The 25,856-nt window shown below is 44.5% G+C and overlaps 1 protein-coding gene across 1 annotated transcript in view; it reads left to right on the top strand.

Moving 5' to 3' along the window:
- The first annotated feature begins 1,888 nt into the window (after nucleotides 1-1,888).
- Nucleotides 1,889-25,856, top strand: part of LAPTM4B (lysosomal protein transmembrane 4 beta) — a 163,058-nt gene continuing 139,090 nt past the window's right edge. The window contains exon 1 of the mRNA XM_040354753.1: nucleotides 1,889-2,197. Within this exon, the coding sequence (XP_040210687.1) occupies nucleotides 2,099-2,197 (99 nt within the window). The 5' untranslated portion in view covers nucleotides 1,889-2,098. The remainder of the gene's footprint in view (nucleotides 2,198-25,856) is intronic.

Raw genomic sequence — 25,856 nt, forward strand, 5'->3', positions numbered from 1 at the left:
TTTGATATCCAGCATCATTTTGTTCCTATATCTCTGTTGCAAACAGAGCCGGCACCCAACCTGATTGTGGAGACAGCTGATTCTATGAGGGGTGATTGCCCTAGAGCAGTGAACTCCCATTCTACGACATGTCTTAATATGGGATAAGGGAGGCATAATTCTGGATCCAGCCCTGTCCTGGTACTGTCTGCCCCCTACTCTATAAGCATAGGTGTGCGCAGCCTATTGCATTAGGGCAGGGGTGGCCAACCAGTGGCCCGGGGGCCACATGTGGCCCGCGTAGACCTCTGATGTGGCCCACGACCTCCTGATCTGGAATGGCGGGTTGGCAAGCCCAGATCGCAGGTTGCGGAGCAGAGGCCCATTAGGTGATGCTTCCTCCACAGCGCTAGCTTTTGCTACAGGCGGAGTCTATGGCAAAGTTCAGCTAACCCGCAGGATAGACACAGTGGGTGTGGGTAAACCATAGCACATCAGTGTGAAAGCAGTCTTAGGCCCTTTTCATGCGATCAGCCCAACCAAATAGGACCCTCAATTCACCTCTATAGAGCGACAGATGTCCGTTTATCCCCGCCTACCTCCAATCCGAAAAACAGAAAGGAATTTGTCCCCTTCCAGCTGGGTGGATCGGAGGACCTATAGAGTAGTCGTAACCCTTCATCCACCCGCTCTGCTCATTGTGGCCCGCGACTGGTTACCAAGTTGCTTAAGTGGCCCTCGTGCTTCAAAAGGTTGGGCACCCCTGCATTAGGGTGTGCACCAATAAGCTCAAACACACATGCATGTGTATGTGTCTACATATATATGACCCCCAGCACATTGATCTCCCTTCTGGCACAGTGAAAGAGAAGAGCATAAACACTTCTCTTATGGCAGAGCCATTAAGAGGGAGATCTTTCCCATGCCTCTGCGGCTACACAGAGCAATAACACTAATGCGCATGGGGTGATTAGGGTGTGCCTGGGCACATCCGCAACACCCTGTGCAAGCGCCTATGCCTATAAGTTTCCCTCTCCGACTAAAAAAAATACATGAAGCCTGAAATCACATGTAAATATGTAAAGCACAGTACAAAAATGCCCCAAAAAACGCATAAAGAAGCAAACATACATGTATCTCTATGTGCATAAATTACGCAGCAATACTGACGACGGGCACATTTTTTATTGTGTTTTATGCAGCTGAATGCTGTGCAAGATTACTAAGCATAACACATCTGCTCAGGGCCGGCCCTACCATGGGACCCGATGGTACCATTGTACCAGGCAGCACTTTAAGGGGGGCAGCAAATTGCCGCCCGGCATCCCATTCCACCAGCTGTGGGGCTAATTGCCGCCCGGCCGCTCCTCCCGTTCTGCTCTCCGCTCCACTGTGGGGCTAATTGCATGAATAGAGCCATAACAGGTCCTTTTTATACTCCTATATACATGTAAACAACCATAACAGGTCCTCTTTATACTCCTATATACATGTATAGAGCCATGATAGGTCCACTTTAGTTATCATGATATAAAATAATGGATGTGTGGGCATTTTGGTGGGTGTAATATTTTGTTTTGGGGGGGGGGGGCAGCATTTCATTCTTGGTACCAGGCAGCACAATGTCTTGGGCCGGCACTGCATCTGCTCATAATATACACTACTGCTGCATTCAAATTCGTAAAAAAAAAAAAAAAAAAAGTACAATACACTGTACAGATCTTTCCGCAAGAACCCATAAGGCATAAGGCTTTCATATAGTACTTAACGTAAAATACAGTAGATACTATAAAAAGAAGCAAGCTTGGTCGATTGTAACGCATCCTCCTTCCCACTAGAGGGTATCGGTGCTCAGCTTTTTGGTGGATCCTGGTTATCTCCAGCTAATCTATTTTTATGTGCTCAGTGGTTGTCTTTAGTGCTGTATAGGAAAATCTGCAGTTGTAAGCAGTGATGCTGCCTGCCTGTGTTGTCCTTTGCTGTGGTGGTGCTGAATCTCTGCTCATATTTCCCATGCTCTGAAGCAAACTCCATTGCTGCAAGAACATCTAAAGTCTTATCTTCTGCATTAAAGGCCACCATTGCAAGGAGAGAGTTTATTTCTAATCACTACCAAGACATGAAGATGTATTCGCCATGGGCTCGATTCTACTCTAACAGCTGTTGCCTGTGTTGCCATGTCCGCACTGGGACAATTATCCTTGGCGTGTGGTACCTGGTAAGCATCCTTTGCCATTTTCACCTTTTTTCTGCATCGCTATTTTGGAAAAGCTTGCACCATGACGACACGTAATACTTAGGCATCTAGATTGGGAAAATCTATTTTCGCATTATACTTTGTCGTTAATTTCATCTCTGATGGAAAAAGTCTGCAGTATTTTATTTATTGAAAAATTGGCCATTTTACCATCTTTTAAATATCCATATTTTGCTATTTATTTATTTTACATGTTGGATTCAGTTGGCTGTTTTGTCGTGTTCTTCTCTTCTATTTTAATCTGGATTGTACCATGTAATAATTGAATATTCCTGATGTGCTTCTTTAGGGTTTTAATATTAAGTCTTCCTAATAACTTAATACAGTAAGGGTTGGTGCTACGGTCTTTCAAAACTAAGGTCATGGTGGATTACTTTGCCGTTGTGTATGGTGGATGTTATTCCTTTCTTCTCTAAAATATTGCATTTCTTTGCACAAAAGTTGATATTGATCTCTTTTTCCATTAACAGTTTATTGTATGACAACAATTGCAATATCCCTGAATCTGGGGTGGTTAAATAATATGATGTGCTTTACGTTCTGTGCCCCCCAATGGGGGATCTTCAAGTGCGAATGTTGTGTCTTGGCACTCTTCTATCTTTTCAATGCCAGTCCGCGGCTGGCCAGAATGACTTGTGACCTCCGTTGATCTTTATGTGAAAGCCCCCTGACTAGAATGAAGAAGATGGAAGCATGTAAAGACCTGAAACTTTTATAGATCAAGTTTAGAAGGCAAGAGCTATTGTTCACCTAAACCAGGGGTGCCCAACCAGTGGCCCTACATGTGGCCCGCGGAGCCCTCTGATGTGGCCCACGACCTCCTGCTTTGGGATGGAATAGAAGACTGTTAGTAAAGGTCAGTTTATTACTAAAATCACAGTGTATATTTGGGCATATCTGTTCTGCAGTAGTTACTGGGCTGCTTTCAAACTGATCTGCAAGTTACCTGCACTGAGCAATAGACTTCTGTTATTACCTGCGAGTTTGGTGAGCTTTCTGAAAGTGCACCAAACCTGCAGAATATAATGGAAGTCTATTGCAAAGTGCAGGAAAGCCAAAAGGTACACTGCATAGCACCCGCGGTTTGGGTAAACGGCAGCGCATCAGTGGGAAAGCAGCCTTGGGCCCCTTTCACACGGTCAGTCCGACCCAATTGGAGTCTCCATTCACCTCTAAGTAGTGGCAGACATAAACCGACTTGTGTCCTTCCTCCAATATGATATGCAAAAAAAAAGTATAGTGGGCTGTGTCCCTGTCCACTCTGCATATGCAGACATGCCATCCACCCTCTCCATTCATTGTGGCCCGCAACCAGTTACCAAGTCGCTCAGGTGGTCCTCGCTCGTCAAAAGGTTGGGCACCCCTGACTTAAGCGCTCAAAACATAACTGGATAGGTAATAGGACCGGAGATTGTTGATCCAGGGAATTGCCTTCAGAAGATCAGGCAAGAATTTTTGTTTCCCTGCTGGAGCAAATTTGACCATGCTTCATAGGGTTGTTTTTTTTGCCTTCCTTTGGATCACCGGTGGACATAGAGTTCCATACATGGGGCCGGATTCAGAAAAGAGATACGCCGGCGTATCTCCTGATACGCCGTCGTATCTCTGAGTCCGGCCATCGTATCTATGCGCCTGATTCATAGAATCAGTTACGCATAGATCTCCCTAAGATCCGACAGGTGTAAGTGACTTACACCGTCAGATCTTAGGCTGCAATTCCAGGCCGGCCGCTAGGTGGCGCTTCCGTATTATTACGCAAGGAATATGCAAATGAGGATTCAGAAACGAACGACCGACCGGCGCTTTTTTTTTACGTCGTTTGCGTTCGACTTTTTCCGGCGTATAGTTACCCCTGCTATATGAGGGGTAGCTAATGTTAAGTATGGCCGTCGTTCCCGCGCCGAGTTTTGAAATTTTTACGTCGTTTGCGTAAGTCGTTCGCGAATACGGATGGACGTAATTTACGTTCACGTCGAAAGCATGACAAATTGCCAACGTCATTTGGAGCATGCGCACTGGTATTCATTCTTATGTGGGTTTTTTTTTTCAACCTAACTATGTAACCCCTTCACAGAGATTCTGTGGTATAATTTGTCTTCAAGATTCTCCTGTGCCCAGACTTGTACATATTTTAACAACCAGTAGAATGAAACTGCTTCATTCACTTCTTTGTCCTGCTTGACCATAAGATTTATTGAGAAGATAAACAGACATGCGTAGATGAACTGACATCCTAAAATAAAGCAGTACAAGAGTTTTAAAACAAGCCATTCCTAACCTCTCTAGCTACATGCTGGGTGAAGTAATTCAGCCTCAAAGATCACAACAAAGACTCTAAGGTTGTCTGTGAAGGTTCTCAATTATCCAGGTGGTCAGTGGTCTCCAAACTGCAACCTGGGGGCCAGATGTGGACCTATTCTTGCCTTTATCTGGCCCTTGGACCACTATTTTTCCCGCTGACACCAAAGATGGGGCATTATTCCTCCCACTGAACCAACAATGGGGCACTATTCCTCCCACTGAACCAACAATGGGGCACTATTCCTCCCACTGAACCAACAATGGGGCACTATTCCTCCCACTGAACCAACAATGGGGCACTATTTCTCCCGCTGACACCAACAATGGGGTAATATTCCTCCCACTGACACCAGCAATGGGGCACTATTGCTCCCACTGACACCAGCAATGGGGCACTATTGCTCTCACTGACACCAGGGATGGGGCACTATTCCTCCCACTGACACCAATGATGGGTCACTTTTCCTCCCATTGACACCAACAGTGAGGTCTAATTCCTGACTATGAAACCATAAACAAGGCACTATTCCTCCCACTGAAACCAATAATGGGGCACTATTCCTCCCACTGACACCAACAATCGGATTCCTCCCACTGACACCAACAAAGGGGTACTATTCCTCCTACTGATACCCACAATAGGGCACTATTTCTCCCACGGACACAAACAATGGGGTAATATTCCTTCCATTCACACCAACGATGGGACAACATTCATCCCACTGACACCAGCAATGGGGCACTATTCCTCCCACTGACACCAACAGTGAGGTCTTGTTCCAGCCAATGATACCACAAATGAGGCACTAAGCCTGCAACTGACTATTCCTATTGAAGACTCCTGGGATGTATGACATCATTTGCCTAGGAAATCAGGAAGTAATTGAAAAAATGCAAAAAAAAAAGTTTAAAACAAGCAAATATGATATACATTCCTATCTATTAACTAATGCTAGTCAATGTTGAGTGAGAGAGTGAAGTTCGGAAGATTAAAGTGGATGTAAACCCTCCATACACCCAGTGAAGTGAACAGCCTCAGATGATACACAGATATTAACCAAATCTCCCTACATAGGTTTTACATGTATATCTGCTGTGTTCACACTTATATACTGTTTAGAAAGTTAAGATCGTGTTAGGATATTTTCTCTTCCTGATTAACACGGAGTGTGATGTCTGGGCCTACAGCCAAGATAGGCACACACCCCCTCTCCACATAGGCAGAGGTGTTTTGTAATAGGACCTGCTCTCTGCTAATCTATTTTAGAAACCTCCCCGAACAAAAGATTCAGTCTGCTTTTGTCTAAAAAGTCTGAGAATCTGTCAGGAGTTATCAGGCTGATAACAGAGAAACGGTCAGGAGAGAGCTATAAGGCTCATTGAAAAGATATAACAAAATACTGCAGATTTATGTGCTCACTGCTCAGCTCAAATTTCATGAATCGGCTTTACATCCACTTTAAGGTTAGCTTTAGAATGTGCTTTTACGTATTACATCAGTTTCTCTTTATATTAGCCCCGTATAATTTGCATTAAAGGAGGAACCTTGACCAAGCTTTACCTGAAGTAGAGGAAATGAGGTCAGAATCTAGATGTGCTGTCTGACATACATCAATCAGCCATACCATTATGACCACACCCACCATAACATTATAACTAGGGTTGTCCCGATACCACTTTTTTAGGACCAAGTACAAGTACCGATACTTTTTATCAAGTACTCGCCGATACCGATTACCGATACTTTTTTAAATCTCATGTGACAGTGGCACATGTGTCAGTAGTTTTTTTTTTTTTTTACAATTTGTTTATTATTTTACAATGCTTCCTTTTTTTTAAGGGGGGGAATGGACAGTGTCCGTGTGTTTTATTTATTTATTTATTTATTTTTTACAATTATTTTTTTTATTATTTACTGTATTGCAATTCCTTTTTTTTTAATCAGCCCTGTTGGGGGCTTTTGTGAGATATCAGGGGTCTTAACAGACCTCTGACATCTCTCCTCTGAGACAGAGAAAGGGACTAGGGACACAGATTCCCCAGTCCCTTTCTCTGCAGCCTCAGCTGTACTGAAAATGAATGGACAGAAGACAGCGGCTTCTCTTCATTCATAAACTGAAACATCGTAAACACAGTTTATGTGACTCTGTACATTCGGAAAAGGTAGGAGCCGGCTCCTACCACCGCTCTCCATCCTGACAAATCGTCTCCACCCAGGATACGGCGGCAGCACAGAGGGGGGACACGGTGGCAGCACGAAGGGGGGACACGACGGCAGGACACGGCAGCAGCACAAAGGGGGGGCACGGCGGCAGGACACGGCGGCAGCATGGAGGGGGGACACGGCGGCAGGACACGGCGGTAGCATGGAGGGGGGACACGGCAGCAACATGGAGGGGGCACACGGCGGCAGGACACGGCAGCAGCACGAAGGGGGGGGCACGGCGGTAGCACGGAGGGGGGACACGGCGGCAGCACGGAGGGGGGACACGGCGGCAGCATGGAGGGGGGACACGGCGGCAGGACACGGCGGTAGCATGGAGGGGGGGACACGGCAGCAGCATGGAGGGGGGACACAGCGGCAGCACGGAAAAGAGACAGCAGCTTGGAGGGACACGGCAGCAGCACAGAGGGGTCACACAGCAGCAGCACGGATGGGGGCACACGGCAGCAGCACGGATGGGGCACACGGCAGCAGCACGGATGGGGGCACATGGCAGGAACATGGAAAAAGATGGCAGCACGGAGGGAGATGGCAGTATGGAGTGGGACACGGAGGGGGGCTGGAGGAGGATACGAGGTGATCAGCGTCAGCGGTGATCAGTGCTTGTAACTCCCCCACTGCACTGATCACCCTGACTGTCCAGGTATAGGCTGAAGCATCGGAGCATTTTCCCGAGTACAAGTACTTGGGCAAATGCTCGGTATCGGTCCCGATACCGATACTAGTATCGGTATCGGGACAACCCTAATTATAACCACCCACCATATATTGAATAGGTCCCCCTTTTGCTGCCAAAACAGCCCTGACCGATCAAGGTTTGGACTCCACTAGACCTCTGAAGGTATGCTGTGGTATCTGGCACCAAGTCGTCAGTAGCAGATCCTGTAAGTTGAGAAGTGGGGTCTCCATTGATGGGGTTTCTCAGTGCATCCTGGTGCCATCTCTTCCACCAGGTAAAACGCACCCAGCCATCCACATAATGTAAAAGAAGTCAGGCAGCCTCCTTTGATTGCTTTGTGGTCCAGTTCTGATGCTCACGTGCCCATTGTAGATGCTTTTGGCTGTGGACACGGGTCAGCATGGCCCCCCCCCCCCCCCCCTGACCAGGGTGGATTTGGTTTAAATCAAGTCGATTTAAATCATGATCTAAATCACTAGTAAAAAACCTTGATTTAAATCATAATTTTTAAAGCACAACTGTCATTTCTGTCCCGCTGCAGCTTCTCCTCTGACCCACTGTTGACTCACCAACAGTCCCATTCACTTTAATGGGACGGCTGATGGTGCGGCAGGGACACAACAAGGTGAGGGACGTGGCAGCAGCAGGTGAGTGGATGCCCGCTAACAGGGGCTGCCATGATGGATCTGAAATGACAGGTGCTCTTTAAATGTAAGGACTTACTCTTGATTGTGGTTAGAATCTTTAATATTTGTAAACAAAAGTAAGGTTTCCTATTTAGAATAATAAGCTGTCAGGTTCATAAAACAGCGATATCAGAACTGATTCAATCATACAGTTTGTAGTGTACAAACAATGGGATAAAGCAATATTCCTGAACTTGTTACTGTGAAATTGTGAAACTCCTCCAGCTCCTGCTTCTCTGATTAATGCTCTCCTTGCCCGGCCTGTCAGTTTAGGTGGATGGTGATGTCTTGGTGGGTTTGCAGTTGTGCCATGCTCTTTCCATTTTTGGATGATGGATTGAACAGTGCTCCGTGAAATGTTCAAAGCTTGAGATATTTTTTTATAACCTAACTCTGCTTTAAACTTCTCCACAACTTTATCCCTGACCTGTCGGGTGTGTTCCTTGGCCTTCATGATGCTGTTTGTTCACAAAGGTTCTCTAACAAACTTCTGAGGGCTTCACAGAACAGCTGTATTTATACTGAGATAAAATTACACACAGGAGGACTCTATTTATTAATAAGGTGACTTCTGAAGGCAATTTGTTCCACTAGATTTTAGTTGGGGGTATCAGAGTAAAGGGGGCTGAATACCAATGCACGCCACACTTTTTACATATTTATTTGTAAAAAATATTGAAAACCATTTATAATTTTTCTTAAACTTTACCATTATGTGCCACTTTGCGTTGGTCTATCACATAAAATCCCAATAAAAACATTTACATTTTTGGTTGTAACATGACAAAATGTGGAAAATTTCAAGGGGTATGAATACTTTTTCAAGGCACTGTAAACATTTCAGTCATTAAATTTATCGATTTTCCTGCACTTTCTCTTTCAACTAAATACTAATTTAGGTCGCATCCATGTATGTAAGCAGTTCAAGGTATTCTCTTCTTGTGCAGAACTGCTACTCTGTATTTTTTACGCCATTGTTTATAATCTCCAGAGATTGTTGCACACAAATCCTAAGCAGTCAGCGGTTTTTGCAACCACCACATCTGGTGCCAACAATGATTCCGATGTTGCTTAATGGCCAAGTTCACCTTTTCCAGAAAATAACTTATACAGTCCAGATGCCTCAATAATTAAAAATTTGTAAAATGTTCATTTACTTTATTGTCGTACCTGTGAGCCATGTTTAAAAAAACACACAAATCACACACCTTCATTGTTCTAAAAAACAAAACAAAAAATAAACCTATTGACCATATATTCCTGCTTTATATAAAGTGAGGAAAATACCGTATTTATCGGCGTATACCGCGCACTTTTTTGCCCTGAAAATCAGGGCAAAATCGTGGGTGCGCGATATACGCCGATACCGCTTCCCGCGCTGAGTTTGAACCACTGCGCCGGCATATACTGAGCGCAGTAGGCTCGGCTCTTCTCGCGGTCACGTCCTGTGCTTCCTGTACGTCCTTTACACGAGAGGAGCCGAGCCTGCCGGACTATACCCGAGTGTACTGCGCTTGGTATATGCCGGCGCAGTGGTTCAAACTCAGCGTGGGAAGCAGGGAGGACACCACGATGGCTGCAGAAGGACGCCGGACCCGACAAGGAGGACACCACCGAAGCCGCAGACGGACGCCGGACCTGACGAGGCCGCCGATGGACGCCACGCAAGACACCAAAACTGTAAGTACTAAAATGTTTTTTTTACAGGAATGCGGGTCCACATTAGGGGTGCACGCTATAAGCCGGAGCGCGCAACACCCCGATAAATACGGTAATTATTTGATCCCCTGCAGATTTTGTAAGTTTGCCCACTTACAAAGAAATGAGGGGTCTATAATTTTATATCATAGGTGTATTTTAAATGATAGAGACAGAATATCAACCAAAAATCCAGAAAAAACACACAATACAAATGTTATAAATTGAGTTCAGTAAATAAAATAAGTATTTGATCCCCAAGCAAAACATGACTTATTACTTGGTGGAGAAACCCTTGTTTGGCAAGCACAGAGGTAAGATGTTTCTTGTAGTTAGTGACCAGCTTTGCACACATCTCAGGAGGGATTTTGGTCCACTTTTCTTTACAGATCTTCTCTAAATCCTTAAGGTTTCTTGGCTGTCTCTTGGCAACTCAAAGTTTCACCTCCCTCCATAAATTTCCTATAGGATTAAGGTCTGGACACTGGCTAGGTCACTCCCTAGTGCTTCTTCTGGAGCCACTCCTTTGTTGCCTTGGTCGTGTGTTTTGGGTCATTGTCATGCTGGAAGACCCAACCATGACCCATCTTTAGTGTTTTGGCTGAGGGGAGAAGGTTCTCATCCAAGATTTTACAATACATGGCCCTGTCCATTGGCCCCTCAATGCAGCAAGTTGGCCTGTACCGTTAGCAGAGAAACAGCCCCAAAGCATCATGTTTCTACCTACCTGCTTGACTGTAGGAATGATGTTCTTAGGGTCATAGTCAACATTTTTCTTCCTCCAAAGTGCCCAATTTTGGTCTCATCTGACCACAGCACTTTCTCTCAATCCTTCTCTGAATCATTTAGATGTTCATTGGCATGACTGCACATGTGCCTTCTTGAGGAGGGGGACTCGCCTTGTTTGAAGGAAGACAAAATCTTACTATGACCCTACAGTCAAGCGCGGAGGTGGAAACATGATGCTTTGGGGCTGTTTCTCTGCTAAAGGGGTACAGACCGGCTGACGCATTGAGGGGCAAATAGATGGGGCCATGTATGGTAAAATCTTGGAAGAGAACTTTCTTCCCTCACACTAAAGACGGGTCATGGATGGGTCTTCCAGCATCACAACGACCCAAAACATACCACCAAGGCAACAAAGGAGTGGCTCAAGAAGAAGCACATTAAGGTCATGGAGTGGCCTGGCCAGTCTCCAGACCTTAATCCTATAGCAAATTTATGGTGCGAGCTGGAGCATCGGGTTGCCAAGTGACAGCCAAAAAACCTTAAGGATTTAGAGAAGATCTGTAAAGAAGAGTGGACCAAAATGCCTCTCGAGATGTGTGCAAAGCTGATAACCAACTAGTACTAAATCATGTTTTTTTTGGGGATCAAATAGTAGATACGTTACACCGCCGCAAGTTTTCATCGCAAGTGCCTGATTCACAAAGCACTTGCGATGGGCGTGTGCCATTTAAATTAGGCGCGCTCCCGCGCCGGACTTACTGCGCATGCTCAGTTTCTCAATTCCCGTCGTGCTTTGCGCGCCGTGACGTAATTTTTTCGAATGGCGACGCGCACTTCCGTATTCCCGGACGTGTTACGCAAACGTCGTTAAATTTTAAATTTCGACGCGGGAACGACGCCCATACTTTAAACAGCAATACGATTGCTGAGTAAAGTTGGGGCAGGTCAAACGACGACTAACTTTGCGATGGGAAACTAGACTAGCAGCGACGTAGCGAACGCAAAAATCCGTCGGGAATCGCTGTAACTCCTAATTTGCATACCCGACGCTGGTTTACGACGCAAACTCCCCCCAGCGGCGGCCGCGGTACTGCATCCTAAGATCTGACAGTGTAAAACAATTACACCTGTCGGATCCTATGGATATCTATACGTAACTGATTCTATGAATCAGTCGCATAGATAGAAACAGAGATACGACGGCGTATCAGGAGATACGCCGTCGTATCTCTTTGGTGAATCTGGCCCTTATTTCTTTGTAGGTGAGTAAACTTACAAAATATGCAGGGGATCAAATAATTGTTTCCCCCACTGTATAAAGTATTGTAGGCTTGTGATTCTCTTCTTTTATTCTTGAACCGACAAGCAGGTTTACCTAACAAAATGATCACTGAGCAGAAAATCCCCTTTCACAATAATGTAGTTTCTCATTATAAGTAGAAAAAACATTTTTTCTTCTTGGCAAATGTCCATTTTAATTACAAAAGAAAGACAAAAGCAAGAGATCTATTTTAATATGTATGGGTTCTTGGCATCCCCCCTCCTAGCAACAGCTTGAGTGTCTGCTACTTGTGTACTCTGACAATCAGGCATGTTAGAGTGCTAGAGGCAGACAATGACAGATGTGCATTGTTTACATACACTTGCCAAAAGATCTTAGCCGCCATGGGAGGGGTAAATCCAATGTGGAGGTTTGACCTTTCAACTCCAGATGACATCAGTAGAAATAAACAGCTTGCTTGGCTTTACCCCATATACTGTAGAACAATGCTCAGTCTCTTCGCAGCAGACAGCGACAGGTACAAGGGAAGGTTATTGCATTTGTAGAATACAAACAATGCAGGTCTAAAGCAGCCCATAGATCAGTCATTTTTTTAAATTTCGTTCAAATAACAGGTTGAATGAAAAAAATGACTACATTTCTCCCATCCACACACTAAATGTGGATAGAGGAATCCTCCCCACTGAGCTGTATGCTGACAGCTGGGAGACATCCCCCCATCAGAATAATACTGATCAGTGCTGCCGGCTATAGCCAGCAGCACTGATCAAACAGTGAAAATCTGCCAGGCTGGTTGTACAAAAGCCAATAGTCAATAGATAGATCGACTTCTGTCAGGCATGTACTGGCCATCGGGACTACCGGGAGTTTCCCGGTGGGCCGATGGCTCATTGGGCCTGTTTCATTGTCCAGCCGGCATGGGAGAGACCTGTCACCTGTCAAAGTGGGCCGGTCTGGATGAAGTCCAGGGCCAAATTTTTGTCCCAGTCCAGCCTTGACTTCTGTACAACCAGCTTGCCCATATGTAGCGCACACCCAGGACTGGTCTGGCTGTTTGGTACCAGGTTCCATTCCTGGGTACACAGCAGCCAGGCACATAGTAGTTCAAAGTCAGAGAACAGTCTTTTTTTGTGTTTTTTAATTTATTAGAGAACTAGGATAGGGTGAGCCTTCTGATACTACAATATACTGTAAGTATAAGGTGATCCGCGCAACTTCTATATAATAAGTATCAATAATAATAAACAAAAATTCCAATAATCAATAACAGTCACGTGCTAGATGTCACAAACAATAGTGCAAACAAATCTAAAGTCCAAAAAATTGTTCCAAATGCCGGTGAAACAATCCTTCCAATTATATTTCTTTGCAAACAAAATTCTGGTGACTTCACACAATTGCTTAGTGCTCACAGAACTATCACCTCTATGTGGTGTAAAAACAGCCTTATAGGTATCCTGTGGTGGTGACGGGCTTCCACTTTCAGACTCCCGAATATCAGGTTGCTCAATGGTCCGGATATCATGTGAGAATGAAATAAATGCCTCCCATAGTGTAAAACGTTTAAACAACTAAAGATTTATTAAAATGCCAAATGGATTTTTATATAGAAAAAGTTTAACAAGCGCATGTAAAGTGTTACAACGCCGTTCCAGACGCCTCTTACATCACTTCCGATCTGCTCTGTGTTTGCAGCCACGCCATACGCGTTGCGTCACGTGACTTCATCAGGGATTTATACTGTACTTCAACAAACTGTAGTAAAGGACACTGTAACACACATTGTCAATGCAACAGTAGCACAATAGAAGATATTTCCCATGAAAGCCTATGTACCCATTCTGCTGTGGCTGGATGACCTCTGGCCTAGCCTCCTTAACCACTTAAGCCCCGGACCATATTGCTGGTCAATGACCGGGCCACTTTTTGCGATTCGGCACTGCGTCGCTTTAACTGACAATTGCGCGGTCTTGTGACGTGGCTCCCAAACAAAAGTGGCAATCCTTTTTTTACCACAAATAGAGCTTTCTTTTGGTGTAATTTCTCCCCCTGACAGGAACGGGAGCTGTGTGTTTACACACACAGCTCCTGGTTCTTGCTCTGTAACGAGTGATCGCGGGTGCCCGGCGGTGATCGCGCCCACCGGGCACGCGTGTCGGGATCAGGGGCACGTGCGCCCCTATTGGCTGAACGGCGAGATGACGTATAGCTACGTGATCTCGCCCAGCAGAGCCAACCTGCCGCCTTATAACTGTGGCGGCTGGTCGACAAGTAGTTAAAATTTCTAGAGCTCTTGATCCAGAACACAGGCAATTCAACACAGAGCGGACCGGAAGTGATGTAAGAGGCGTCATTTATCCACTTTCTCTGAGCCTGGTTGCACTCCCATCCTGTGATTGGACAGTGAAAAGAGGAGGAACACAGTAAAAAAGCTCATCTCTCTGTCACTCAGCTTTCTCTTTCTATCAACATGCTTCTTGTTAGTACACAAACTGATTGGCTCCTTATACTGCATCTTCCGCTTATAATCTAAGCTCTGCTGTAGACATACTGCAGAAGGCTGATATCAGATCATATTCAGGGCCTTACACTGTTTGCTTTTAAAAATACATTTAATGATGTATTAAAGTGGATCTTCATCCTAAATGGCATGTTATGCTGCCTTGCCCCCCCCCCCTTCCCCCTTCATCTTTTACAATTGGTCATTATTTTAAATTTTTTATAATATTTGTGCTGCCAAGGCATATGTGCCAACAAGCTCTTCCAGGGCCCAAAGGCTGGTCCTGTTGGTACGTCTGCAAATGGGGCGCCAAGGGAAGTAGAGCCACTTGAGAAGCCGACTGAAGTTCATGTTTAATCATTACAAAGCCACATTAATCTTTCATGTTTAGCTATATGGGATAAGTTAGAGCCCTTATGAGAATTTTATTGCTGTTTGTGATCCTGCTGGGGAGATTCGCTTCCTCTAGTCATTCTGATGACCATTACAACCATAACTACAGTGGGGGAGAAACCAAAATATTGAGCTGTCCCTAAAACAGGAGTAGAAATAAATCTTCCATTCGGGACACTTGACTGGTTTCTCGTATGTTGGAGAAATTGCATCTCACTTCCTGGTACAAGATACATTTTCATGCCACCAGACAAGAAGTGAATGAAAATCCCCCCAACAGGAAACTGACAACAAATGAAAAAAACTTGACTGGAGTTTTAACCATTTGATACTTTATACAAAACAAAAAAGTTAAAGTTAAAATGTTAGATATCCTTTAATGTCAGGAACCATAAACCAGACGGAGACAGAAAATGCAGTTAAAATCACACCTTTAATGAGATAGCAAAAAATAACACAGTTCGGGAACGTAGTCAAAAACAGAAGCCAGGGTTTGGATGCCAGAGCGGGTAATCAGACGATACAGGGTCAGGAAGCCAGGAATTAAGCATAGTCAGGAGGAAAAACAGGGACAGGTGTTGGTAGAGAAGTCAGCCAGGCAAAGTCATACACAGGAACACAGGCAGGAACACACTGGAGATCACAGCCCACACAAGGGCAAGGAGGAAATGAGCAAAGCTGTTTAAATAGAAAAAAGGAGCTGACTGTAGGAGTGGACTAATGAGGTAGGTAATAATAACCAGGTGAGTCACTTTGCAAACAACAAGTGGCTGTAATTAACCAGAAGCTGAGCAGCTTCTGTGCACTGAAAGAGAAGAGCTTCTCGTAAATAGCAGGAGCCCAGCCCTGACATTTAAATAATTGTAGCAGTATTTGCCAAAGTACATTTTTTGCAGTCAACCCTCCCACCCAATGATCACTAACTGTTGCTGTTGTATAAGTAGAACTCTATGGCAAGTCATATAGTAAAGCTGGCCATACATAGTTTGATTGTTTTCCCTAAGCCTGCAGCTAAATCTAACAGATTCCTCCATCCACAATATAAAGTGCAGATTGTCGACTCTCCCAATGCATCTATTTTATTCTGAGATTCGGCAGCAGCTTCTGTCAGAATACCTGAAGATTGTTTGGTAGGACAGGGGTCACATGTCCACCCATAGAGTGAATTTCTATCAGTTCATCAGGAACTGGACAAAATATGCATAGTGTATTGCAAGCTTAGGAGGTGGAACAAGAGGGCTTAGGTGTGTGAAACTGGTACACACAGCCAATAGAAAGGTAACTTACTGTACAGATACTAGGGCTGTGGGTCAGCATTATGGTCTAAAAAGTACTCTTGACATTGGATGATGTCAAGTCAAGTCAAGCTTTATTGTCATTCTACTACATGTAAAGACATACAGTAGAACGAAATATGTATTTCACAGGGCCACGGTGCTACATACAAACTAAACGTAATTATAAATATACAAAGAATAAAAACACAGTAAATATATATATATATATATATATATATATATATATATTTACAGTCTGCACAAAGATGGTGCTGGCCATATAGGGAGGCCTTGGTAAAGCTCATATGATTTTTTTATTAATTGGGTTTACTTTAGAAAACTAAAGTGGGTAAACTTTAGAAAACAACAAAAAAAAAACAGCTTGAAGCAATGTAGGTTTTTATGTATTTGTGCTTTTTTTTTGGTGCACACGGCTCTGAACATCTGCCAGTCAAAAAAATATTACCTGTTTCCCATACCACCAGCAATAATAACAAAAATTTACCACAATCTGGGCAGGGTACACCATTACCGATTACTGACAATCATTGCTGGAAAAAATCATTTCAGCTTGAAACAACCTAATTAATTGGCCCTAGACTGTCTGTGCATCTGTAGGACTGGAGGAGAGACATCAGGTTACATTTGGAGGAGCCGGCTGAGCCAAATTATGAAATGTTCTGTGTGGAGTTTAAATGAAGAAATTGCAGTCATTCATTAAGGATTTGAACTCCTATAAATATTTCCATATAATGTTCAGTGTGCAGCTGGCCAGAATGAATTAAATGTTTATAAAATCTGAATTCTATTAGAAGGTTGGACCAGAACTGAAAAGCAGCATACATTGAGATTCATAAGACCAGGAAATGTTTTCCCAATCTTCCAGTTTTGTTGACCCTTTTCCTTGTGTGGCCTCATACAGTATATATATTCCCATATTTAAAAGTTAGGAGTGGAGACTATTGTGGTCTTGTGCTCTGACCGCTTCTCTGAAGATTCTGTGTGATGTGTGTTATTAGATGCATGCAGGAGAAGACTAGGAGCCAAAGAGAAACAACTGCCCCTTTCACTGTAGGAACAGATTTCTTAGGACTACGGAAAATCAATATCAAATGCACCATAGTGCTACATTGATAAGTGGGCATGGTGAAAGGATAGAGTTTGTAAAGGACATGGTTTATCGTCACACACCTTTTCACATCTTCCAGTATCAGCTTTCTTTGCAGCCCTAACCATTCATTCACATGAAAGCTGGGAGCTGCAAAGTAAGTTGGTTCTTGAAGAGTTTCTCTGCCGAATGCTGTAAATGGGGTAGTTATATAACATCCAGCCTAGGTCAATGACTGCTGGTTCTGCTTTCATTGATGTCTAAATGGTGAGGTATCTCCACTCTGGACTATCTCCCCTACATATCTTATGAGTAGTGGCCTGGTAGTGTAGGCCAATGCCACCCTGCACCTTTTTGTTTGTGTGAAGAGTGGCACTTGACTTTTGAATTTCCTGTCAGCGTGGAAGCAATTTTTCAGTTTTCTTTGCCTATGATCCATTGGGGACATATCCCTTCACTTCCTGTCCCATGGCCAAAACATGAAGTGAGGGAATCCCTGGTTGTCACCGGGATCATCAGAACTTTTATGCCTATTAAAAGATTTTCCCTTTTATCCTGTTCTGGTGACGACTCAACATGTGGAATTTTCTTTCCCTTTCCCTTCCCTTCCATAAAAAGGGAAAGTAGAGAGAGTGAATCTCTCTGGCTGGACAAAGACAGCAATAAAAGGACAGGCAGAAGAATGACTGAATGGTCCACCCCCTCCATTCATAGATCACTTTTAATTGATGGAAACCACGGCACATAGCTTCTATGAATAGAGGGGAGGGTGAAAATGGTGGACATAGCACTCTTGACAAGTGCTTGTGACAGTCCCAGGGCTTGTATTAACCCCCACAGCATCATAAGATTAAAGCTGGAGGGATTATGGGGGGGGGGGGGGGGTGGGGGGGGCTTCAAAAAAGCAATGAGCAGCACAATGGACACATAGGGGCAGATTCAGATAGATCTGCGGATCTTTAGATCCGCTAGATCTACCTGGTTTACGATCCGCCGGTGCAATTTAGCGAGGCAAGTGCATGATTCATAAAGCACTTACCTCGCAAACTGCACCGTCGGATCCTAACTCCCCCCGGCGGAATGCAAATTCCGCGGCTAGGGGGAGTGTACAATTTAAATCAGGCGCGTTCCCGCGCCGATTTAACTGCGCATGCGCCGGGGCGAAAAAGCCCAGTGCGCATGCTCCAAATGACGTCGCTACGACGTCATTGTTTGCGGCGGGTACGTCGTTTGCGGCCATCGGTATTCCCGATCGCGGTACGCAAACGACGTAGAAAATTTAAAAATTGGCGCGGGAACGTCGGCCATACTTAACATTAGCTACCCCTCATAGAAGCAGGGGTAGCTATCCGCCGGAAAAACCCGAACGCAAACGACGTAGAAAACGAGCGACGGGCGGGCGTACGGACGTGAATCGGCGGTTTTCCTCATTTGCATATGCGACGGGTAAAAAATCGCGACGACACCTAGCGGCCGGCGGGAGATTACAGCCTAAGATTCGACTGGTGTAAGTCACTTACACCAGTCGGATCCAAGGAAGATCTATGCGGAACTGATTCTTATGAATCAGTCGCATAGCTCCGACGGTGGGATCTCACAGATCCGACCGTCGGGTCTCACAGATACGACGGCGGATCAGGAGATCCGCCGGCGTATCTCTATCTGAATCTGCCCCTTTGTATTGAACATAGGAACTGTGCTGTCTGGTAACTACAAGTAGTGTCATTCAGCAGGTGTCATACAAACAAGTGGTGGGAGAGATTTTATCTGCATATGGAGCCTGGATTAAGTAAGCAAACCCTATTTCCTTAAAGTGGTTGTAAACCCTTACATATACCCAGTGAATGAACTATCCTCAGGTGATATACATTGATGAAACAAATCCTCCTACATAAGTCATACCCGTCTATCTGCAGTCTTCTCTTCTCTACATCCTTTCAAAATGCAGAATTTATAAGTTGGTCTGAGTGTTCAGAAAAAATGAAGTGGAAAGCTGAAGTAACACTCTGCAAAGCTCAGTGAGGAGACCTCTGAGAGCTGATTGGAGGGAAGGGACACACACCCTTCACACAGCACACAGGAACAGAGCTGAGGCTGTTAATCAGCTGGCGATCCCTCCCCTGTCACCGTTTTTCTCTTGGTGTTAGGATAATTTGTCAGAAGTGTCTCATGCTGATAGCAGAGGAACGAAGAAGCAGAAAGAGATGACACTTAGTGCTTTTAATTGAGACAAGTACACACTATAGAGGGACGTGGTTTACATATTTCATGGCTGAGGTTTACAACCACCTTAATCATGATATGCCTTTTCATGGCTGGTGATTTATTTTTAGTTATTTTAAATGTAATTTCGTTTATGCTTCCTTTTTTTTCAGCTTGGGAAAGCCGCCAATCCTTAGAGGTGACATTGCTACACAGACAATTTTTTTCTGTTCATATAAAAAGTCTCTGTGTTTCATAAGGTAATTACAGTGCCTTGAAAAAGTATTCATATCCCTTGAAATTTTCCATGTTTTGTCATGTTACAACCAAAAACGTAAATGTATTTTATTGGGATTTTTAATTGATAGACCAACACAAAGTGACACATACTGTAATTGTGAAGTGGAAGGAAAATGATAAGTGCTTTTCAATTTTATTTACAAATAAATATCTGAAAAGTGTGGCGTGACTTTGTATTCAGCCCCCCTGAGTCAATACTTTGTAGGACCACCTTTCTCTGCAATTACAGCTGCAAGTCTTTTGGGGATGTCTCTACCAGCTTTGCACATCTAGGGCCAGATTCACAAAGGTTAGCGGATCTTTAGATCCGTGTAACCTATGTGTTTTAAGATCCGCCCTCGCAAGTTTGTGAGGAAAGTGTCAAATTCACAACACACTTACCTCCAAACTTGCGACGGCGGATCCTAACTCCCCCGGCGGAATTCTAATTCCGCGGCTGGGGGAGTGTACTATTTAAATCAGGCGCGCTCCCGCGCCGATTTAAATACGCATGCGCCGTCCGGGGAATTTCCCGGGGTGAATTGCTCCCACTGACGTCAATAGGACGTCAGTGGTTGCGACGTGAGCGGGACTTGCGACGCGCGTGTTCGTGAATCGGCGTACGCAAACGACGTAGGAAATTTCAAAATCGACGCGGGAACGACGGCCATACTTAACAATACTTACCCCTGCTTTTAGCAGGGGTAAGTATACGACGGGTACCGCGCTACGGAAACGACGTAAGAACACAGCGTCGGGTCCGCGTACGTTCGTGAATTTCGCGTATCTCGCTGATTTACATATTATTCAGTGTAAATCAGCGGGAACGCCCCCGGTGCCATTTTTAAATCCAAAAAAAGATCCGACAGTGTAACACAGTGTAACACTGTCGGATCTCAGCCCTATCTATGCGTAACTGGTTCTATGAATCAGGTGCATAGATAGGACCAGTAAAAATCAGAGATACGATGGTGTATCTGTAGATACACCGTCGTATCTCTTTGTGAATCTGGCCCCTAGAGAGTGACATTTGTTTGCCCATTCTTTAAAATATAGCTCAAGCTCTGTCAGATTGGATGGTGAGCGTCTGTGATCAGCAATTTTCAAGTCTTGCCACAGATTCTCAATTGGATTTAGGTCTGGACTTTGACTTGGCCATTCTAACACATGAATATGCTTTGATCTAAACAAATTAATTGTAGCTCTGGCTGTAAGTTTAGGGTCGTTCTCTTGCTGGAAGGTAAACCTCCGCCCCAGTCTCGAGTCTTTTGCAGACTCTGAGGCCTCATACACACGACCGAACATGTCTGCTGAAACTGGTCCGCGGACCAGTTTCAGCGGACATGTTCGGTCGTCTGTACGGCCGACCGGACAATTTTCCGGCGCATCGGACAGGTTTCCAGCAGACAAATGTTTCTTAGCATGCTAAGAAACATGTCCACTGGAAGCCTGTCCATCGGACATGTTCGGTCATCTGTATGACGCACCGGACATGACCGCTCGGCCGAAAGCCCTCGCATGCGTGGAAGCATTGACCAAACTGACCGTGTGTATGGGCCATCGGTCAAAAATTTTAGAACTTGCTTTAAAATCGAACCGATAGACCGTTGCCCGATAGGTCCAAACCGATGGTTAGTACACAAAAGCATCGGTTCAAAACCCGCGCATGCTCAGAATCAAGTCGACGCATGCTTGGAAGCATTGAACTTCGTTTCTTTCAGCACGTCGTGTGTTTTACGTCACCGCGTTCTGACCCGATCGGTTTTTGAACTGATGGTGTGTACGCACATCAGACCATCAGGCCACTTCAGCGGTGAAAAGATGAAAACGGTCCGTCGGACCATTCTCATCGGTTTGGATCGACCCCGTGTACGCGGCCTAACAGGTTTTCTTCTAAGATTGCCCTGTATTTGGCTCCATCCATCTTCCCACCAACTCTGACCAGCATCCCTGTCCCTGCTGAAGAAAAGCACCTCCACAACATGATGCTGCCACCACCATGTTTCACAGTGGAGATGGTGGTAAGAATGTCTAATCTGTAATTTGATGCTTTTTGGAGATTTTTCCATCTTTCCTTGGCTTCGTTATGCACATTAATACAAATTTTTACCTGGGTGCCCAAACCTTCGATCCCCACTGTATACAGATGAAGACAGCAGATATACATGTAAAACTTTTGTAGGGAGATTTGTTTCATCCCTGTGTATCATGTCAGGCTGTTCACTTCACTGGGTATATGTGAGGGTTTACATCCAGTTTAAGTATTTTTTCAATTACATTTTCAAGTCATCACTGTACTAGTAAGAATATTCATACAAATGTTCACTCAAAAATGTATGGCCAGTTTAGCACAGCATCAACTAAGATGATAGGGGTGGTTGCTTTGCCATGTCTAGGACTAGCTTTAGTGTTATCTCTCTAAATAAGCTATAAATGACTGTGCTCTCATCTTTATACTCCCTTACATATCTTTCAGCTAAGCTGCTGTAACTGCATGTTTCCTGGTTTACATCACAAGGGTTGCTATTTGCTAAGTCTAATCTTTATCTGCTTTGCTGTGCCTATCATTGTAATTCCTGGACATTGTGATGTAACAGAGAAATAATGTTGTAGTTAGTGAGAAGGGGGAGATACTGCGCTGATCTAAATATCAAGTGAGCAGCCACACAAGCAATATGACAAAAATTGAAAATAAAATAGTGGAACGGTATGCAGCGCTAAAAATTCTTATAAAGAACAAATTATGCATCAATGTGATGATAACACAATAACCTGTGAATGAGTGTCCATTTAAAACAACCAGTACAAAAAGAAAAACACAAAGAAAAAAGTCCATCAATATGGGGTGTATGACCACATCCTCATCTTTGGAAACACTTTCTGCACGGTAGAATCGAAAATAGATGGAATACTCTTACCAGATGTCGTGGATCTGCTTGTCAGCGACAACAGATCACAAAGGCATGTAAGGGATCGGCTCGGCTCTGCTCGGCTAGATGTTGGTATAGTGGTAGACTCACCACGGGGTATCCTGTTGGGTGGCTGTAGGCCTGGACTGGAACCTCACCGTAGGTGTACTCGCTCCAACTGAAATCCGTAGACAGGAACCAAGGGTCCGATTCTTTAAACACCAACTGGTGGTGCAAACAGTGGTGTCCACTGGTGCACGGTGCACACTGGTATGGAGTTTTGAAAAAACTTTGTATCCAGGCAAGTCATGCAGGGAAGAGAAAGAAAACAATGCTCCGGATGGTGCAGGTAAAAGAGGATAGGTTTTATTGAAGTAAAACCAATGACATAAAAGTGATCACTTCAGTAAAAAATTGAATAAAAGCAATATGGGGTGCAGGTATAGCAAGCCCGACGCGTTTCGTCCAAGTGGACTTCAACAGATGCCCCAGTTGAAGTCCACTTGGACGAAACGCGTCGGGCTTGCTATACCTGCACCCCATATTGCTTTTATTCAATTTTTTACTGAAGTGATCACTTTTATGTCATTGGTTTTACTTCAATAAAACCTATCCTCTTTTACCTGCACCATCCGGAGCATTGTTTTCTTTCTCTTCCCTGCATGACTTGCCTGGATACAAAGTTTTTTCAAAACTCCATACCAGTGTGCACCGTGCACCAGTGGACACCACTGTTTGCACCACCAGTTGGTGTTTAAAGAATCGGACCCTTGGTTCCTGTCTACGGATTTCAGTTGGAGCGAGTACACCTACGGTGAGGTTCCAGTCCAGGCCTACAGCCACCCAACAGGATACCCCGTGGTGAGTCTACCACTATACCAACATCTAGCCGAGCAGAGCCGAGCCGATCCCTTACATGCCTTTGTGATCTGTTGTCGCTGACAAGCAGATCCACGACATCTGGTAAGAGTATTCCATCTATTTTCGATTCTACCGTGCAGAAAGTGTTTCCAAAGATGAGGATGTGGTCATACACCCCATATTGATGGACTTTTTTCTTTGTGTTTTTCTTTTTGTACTGGTTGTTTTAAATGGACACTCATTCACAGGTTATTGTGTTATCATCACATTGATGCATAATTTGTTCTTTATAAGAATTTTTAGCGCTGCATACCGTTCCACAATGTTGTAGTTAGACCTTTGTTGGATGCCATCATTGCTCATGTTATGGGGAATAGTTCTGCAGCTTCTACTGTATGTCTGATAAACTCTTGTCCATTGGGAAGTACCAAGAGAAGAGATACATGGACTTCTTTGAAGTGTGTAGTCAAATCATTATTTCAGTTTTGGATATAATGTGAATGTTTTAGAAGCCTTCTAATTTTTTTTATCTCTGTCTCTGACTCTGCTGGGAAGAATCCTTCTCCCTATTGGTCCTGGTGGCCCTCGTCTTTATAATGGGATTTCCAAGATTTTTCATTTGTCCCAGGAACAAGAGGTGAGGGGAAATCTTCTAATAGGGAAAACGTATTCTTGGGACAGCTGTCTAAAGCCTCATACACACGATCGGACTTCAATCGGACTCTCGATTTTTATCCGAAGGGCGTTGGCCGCGAACTTTGTATGCATACACACGGCAGGACTTTTTCATTCAACTTTCACCAAATCATGTGTTTTTTCCGCTCTTTACCACCACCCTTTAGGCAACTTCTGCTATTGTTGGCTGATCTTTAGCATTGGTTCTGAGCATGCGTGTTTGTACTTTGGACTTTAGTCCAATGAACTTGTGTACACATGATCAGATTTTGCTCCATCGGACATTTGTTGCCGGAAAGTTTGTCTTTTTCACAGCGAACATTTGTGCGATGAAAAACAGAAAACTTTTGTCCGATGGAGCATACACACGGTTGGATTGTCCACTAAAACAGGTCCATCGGACAATTGTTGTCAAAAAGTCTGATCGTGTGTACGGCCTTAAGAGGAGATATGCTCTCGCTTTGGAGAGATCTCTTACATTTCGCTGTGTCTTTGGGACAGGATGTACAAGTAGAAGGAAGGGCATTGCAGTCACCTACCTTTTGAATGTTGCCTCCCAATGATCTTATATTTCCTGCATACATTTTCTAATCTCAACGCAAATACTATGGGCCAGATTCACAAAGAGATACGACGGTGTATCTACAGATACACCATCGTATCTCTGACTTACACTGGTCCTATCTATGCGCCTGATTCATAGAATCAGGTACGCATAGATAGGGCTTAGATCCGACAGTGTTACAATGTGTTACACTGTCGGATCTTATTTTCGATTTAAAAATGGCGCCGGGGGCGTTCCCGCTGATTTACCTTGAATAATATGTAAATCAGCGAGATACGCAAATTCACGAACGTACGCGGACCCGACGCAGTCTTCTTACGACGTTTCCGTAGCGGCTTTCCCGTCGTATACTTACCCCTTCTTTTATCAGGCACAGCCAATGTTAAGTATAACCGGCGTTCCCGCGTCGAATTTGAATTTTCTAACGTCGTTTGCGTACGCCGATTCACAAACACGCGCGTCGCAAGTCACGCTCACGTCGAAACCACTGACGTCCTAGTGACGTCAGTTGGAGCAAAGCACGCTGGGAAATTCCCCGGACGGCGCATGCGCATTTAAATCGGCGCGGGAACGCGCCTGATTTAAATAGTACACTCCCCCTAGCCGCGGAATTTGAATTCCGCCGGGGGATTTAGGATCCGCCGCCGCAAGTTTGGAGGTAAGTGGTTTGTGAATTACCCACTTGCCTCTCAAACTTGCGGGAGCGGATCTTAAATCACGTAGATCGAGCGGATCTATAGATCCGCTGATCTACGTGAATCTGGCCCTGAATAATTAAAATTTTCCAAGCGGTCACATGACCACAAAGCTCAATCAAGTGTGTCCATCTTGAAGTGCTGACACAGATACAGGCTAATACAGTGTTTCTCAATTCCAGTCCTCAGGCCCCCCCAACAGGTCAGGTTTTCAGGATTTCCATTATTTTGCACAGGTGATTTGATCAGTTTCACTGCCTTAGTAATCACCACAGCCTTTTCATCTGAGGGAAATCCTGAAAACCTGACCTGTTGGGGGGGCCTGAAGACTGGAATTGAGAAACACCGGTCTATTACAAAGAATCTTTAGTGCGGTGACATCATCCCACTGGCACCCATAGCTCTAAGGTTTTGTTGGTCATAAATAATTCATGCTAACCACACAGACAGACACACTCAATAGAACCTTGTGGTCATGTGACCACTTGGAAAAAATCTAATTCCTAAATTGGACCCAGAAGAAAACTGTCAGGTGTCTTAACCATGTCCTACTCTAT

Source organism: Rana temporaria, chromosome 5, assembly GCF_905171775.1.
Source record: "Rana temporaria chromosome 5, aRanTem1.1, whole genome shotgun sequence".
NCBI classification, from domain to species: domain Eukaryota; kingdom Metazoa; phylum Chordata; class Amphibia; order Anura; family Ranidae; genus Rana; species Rana temporaria.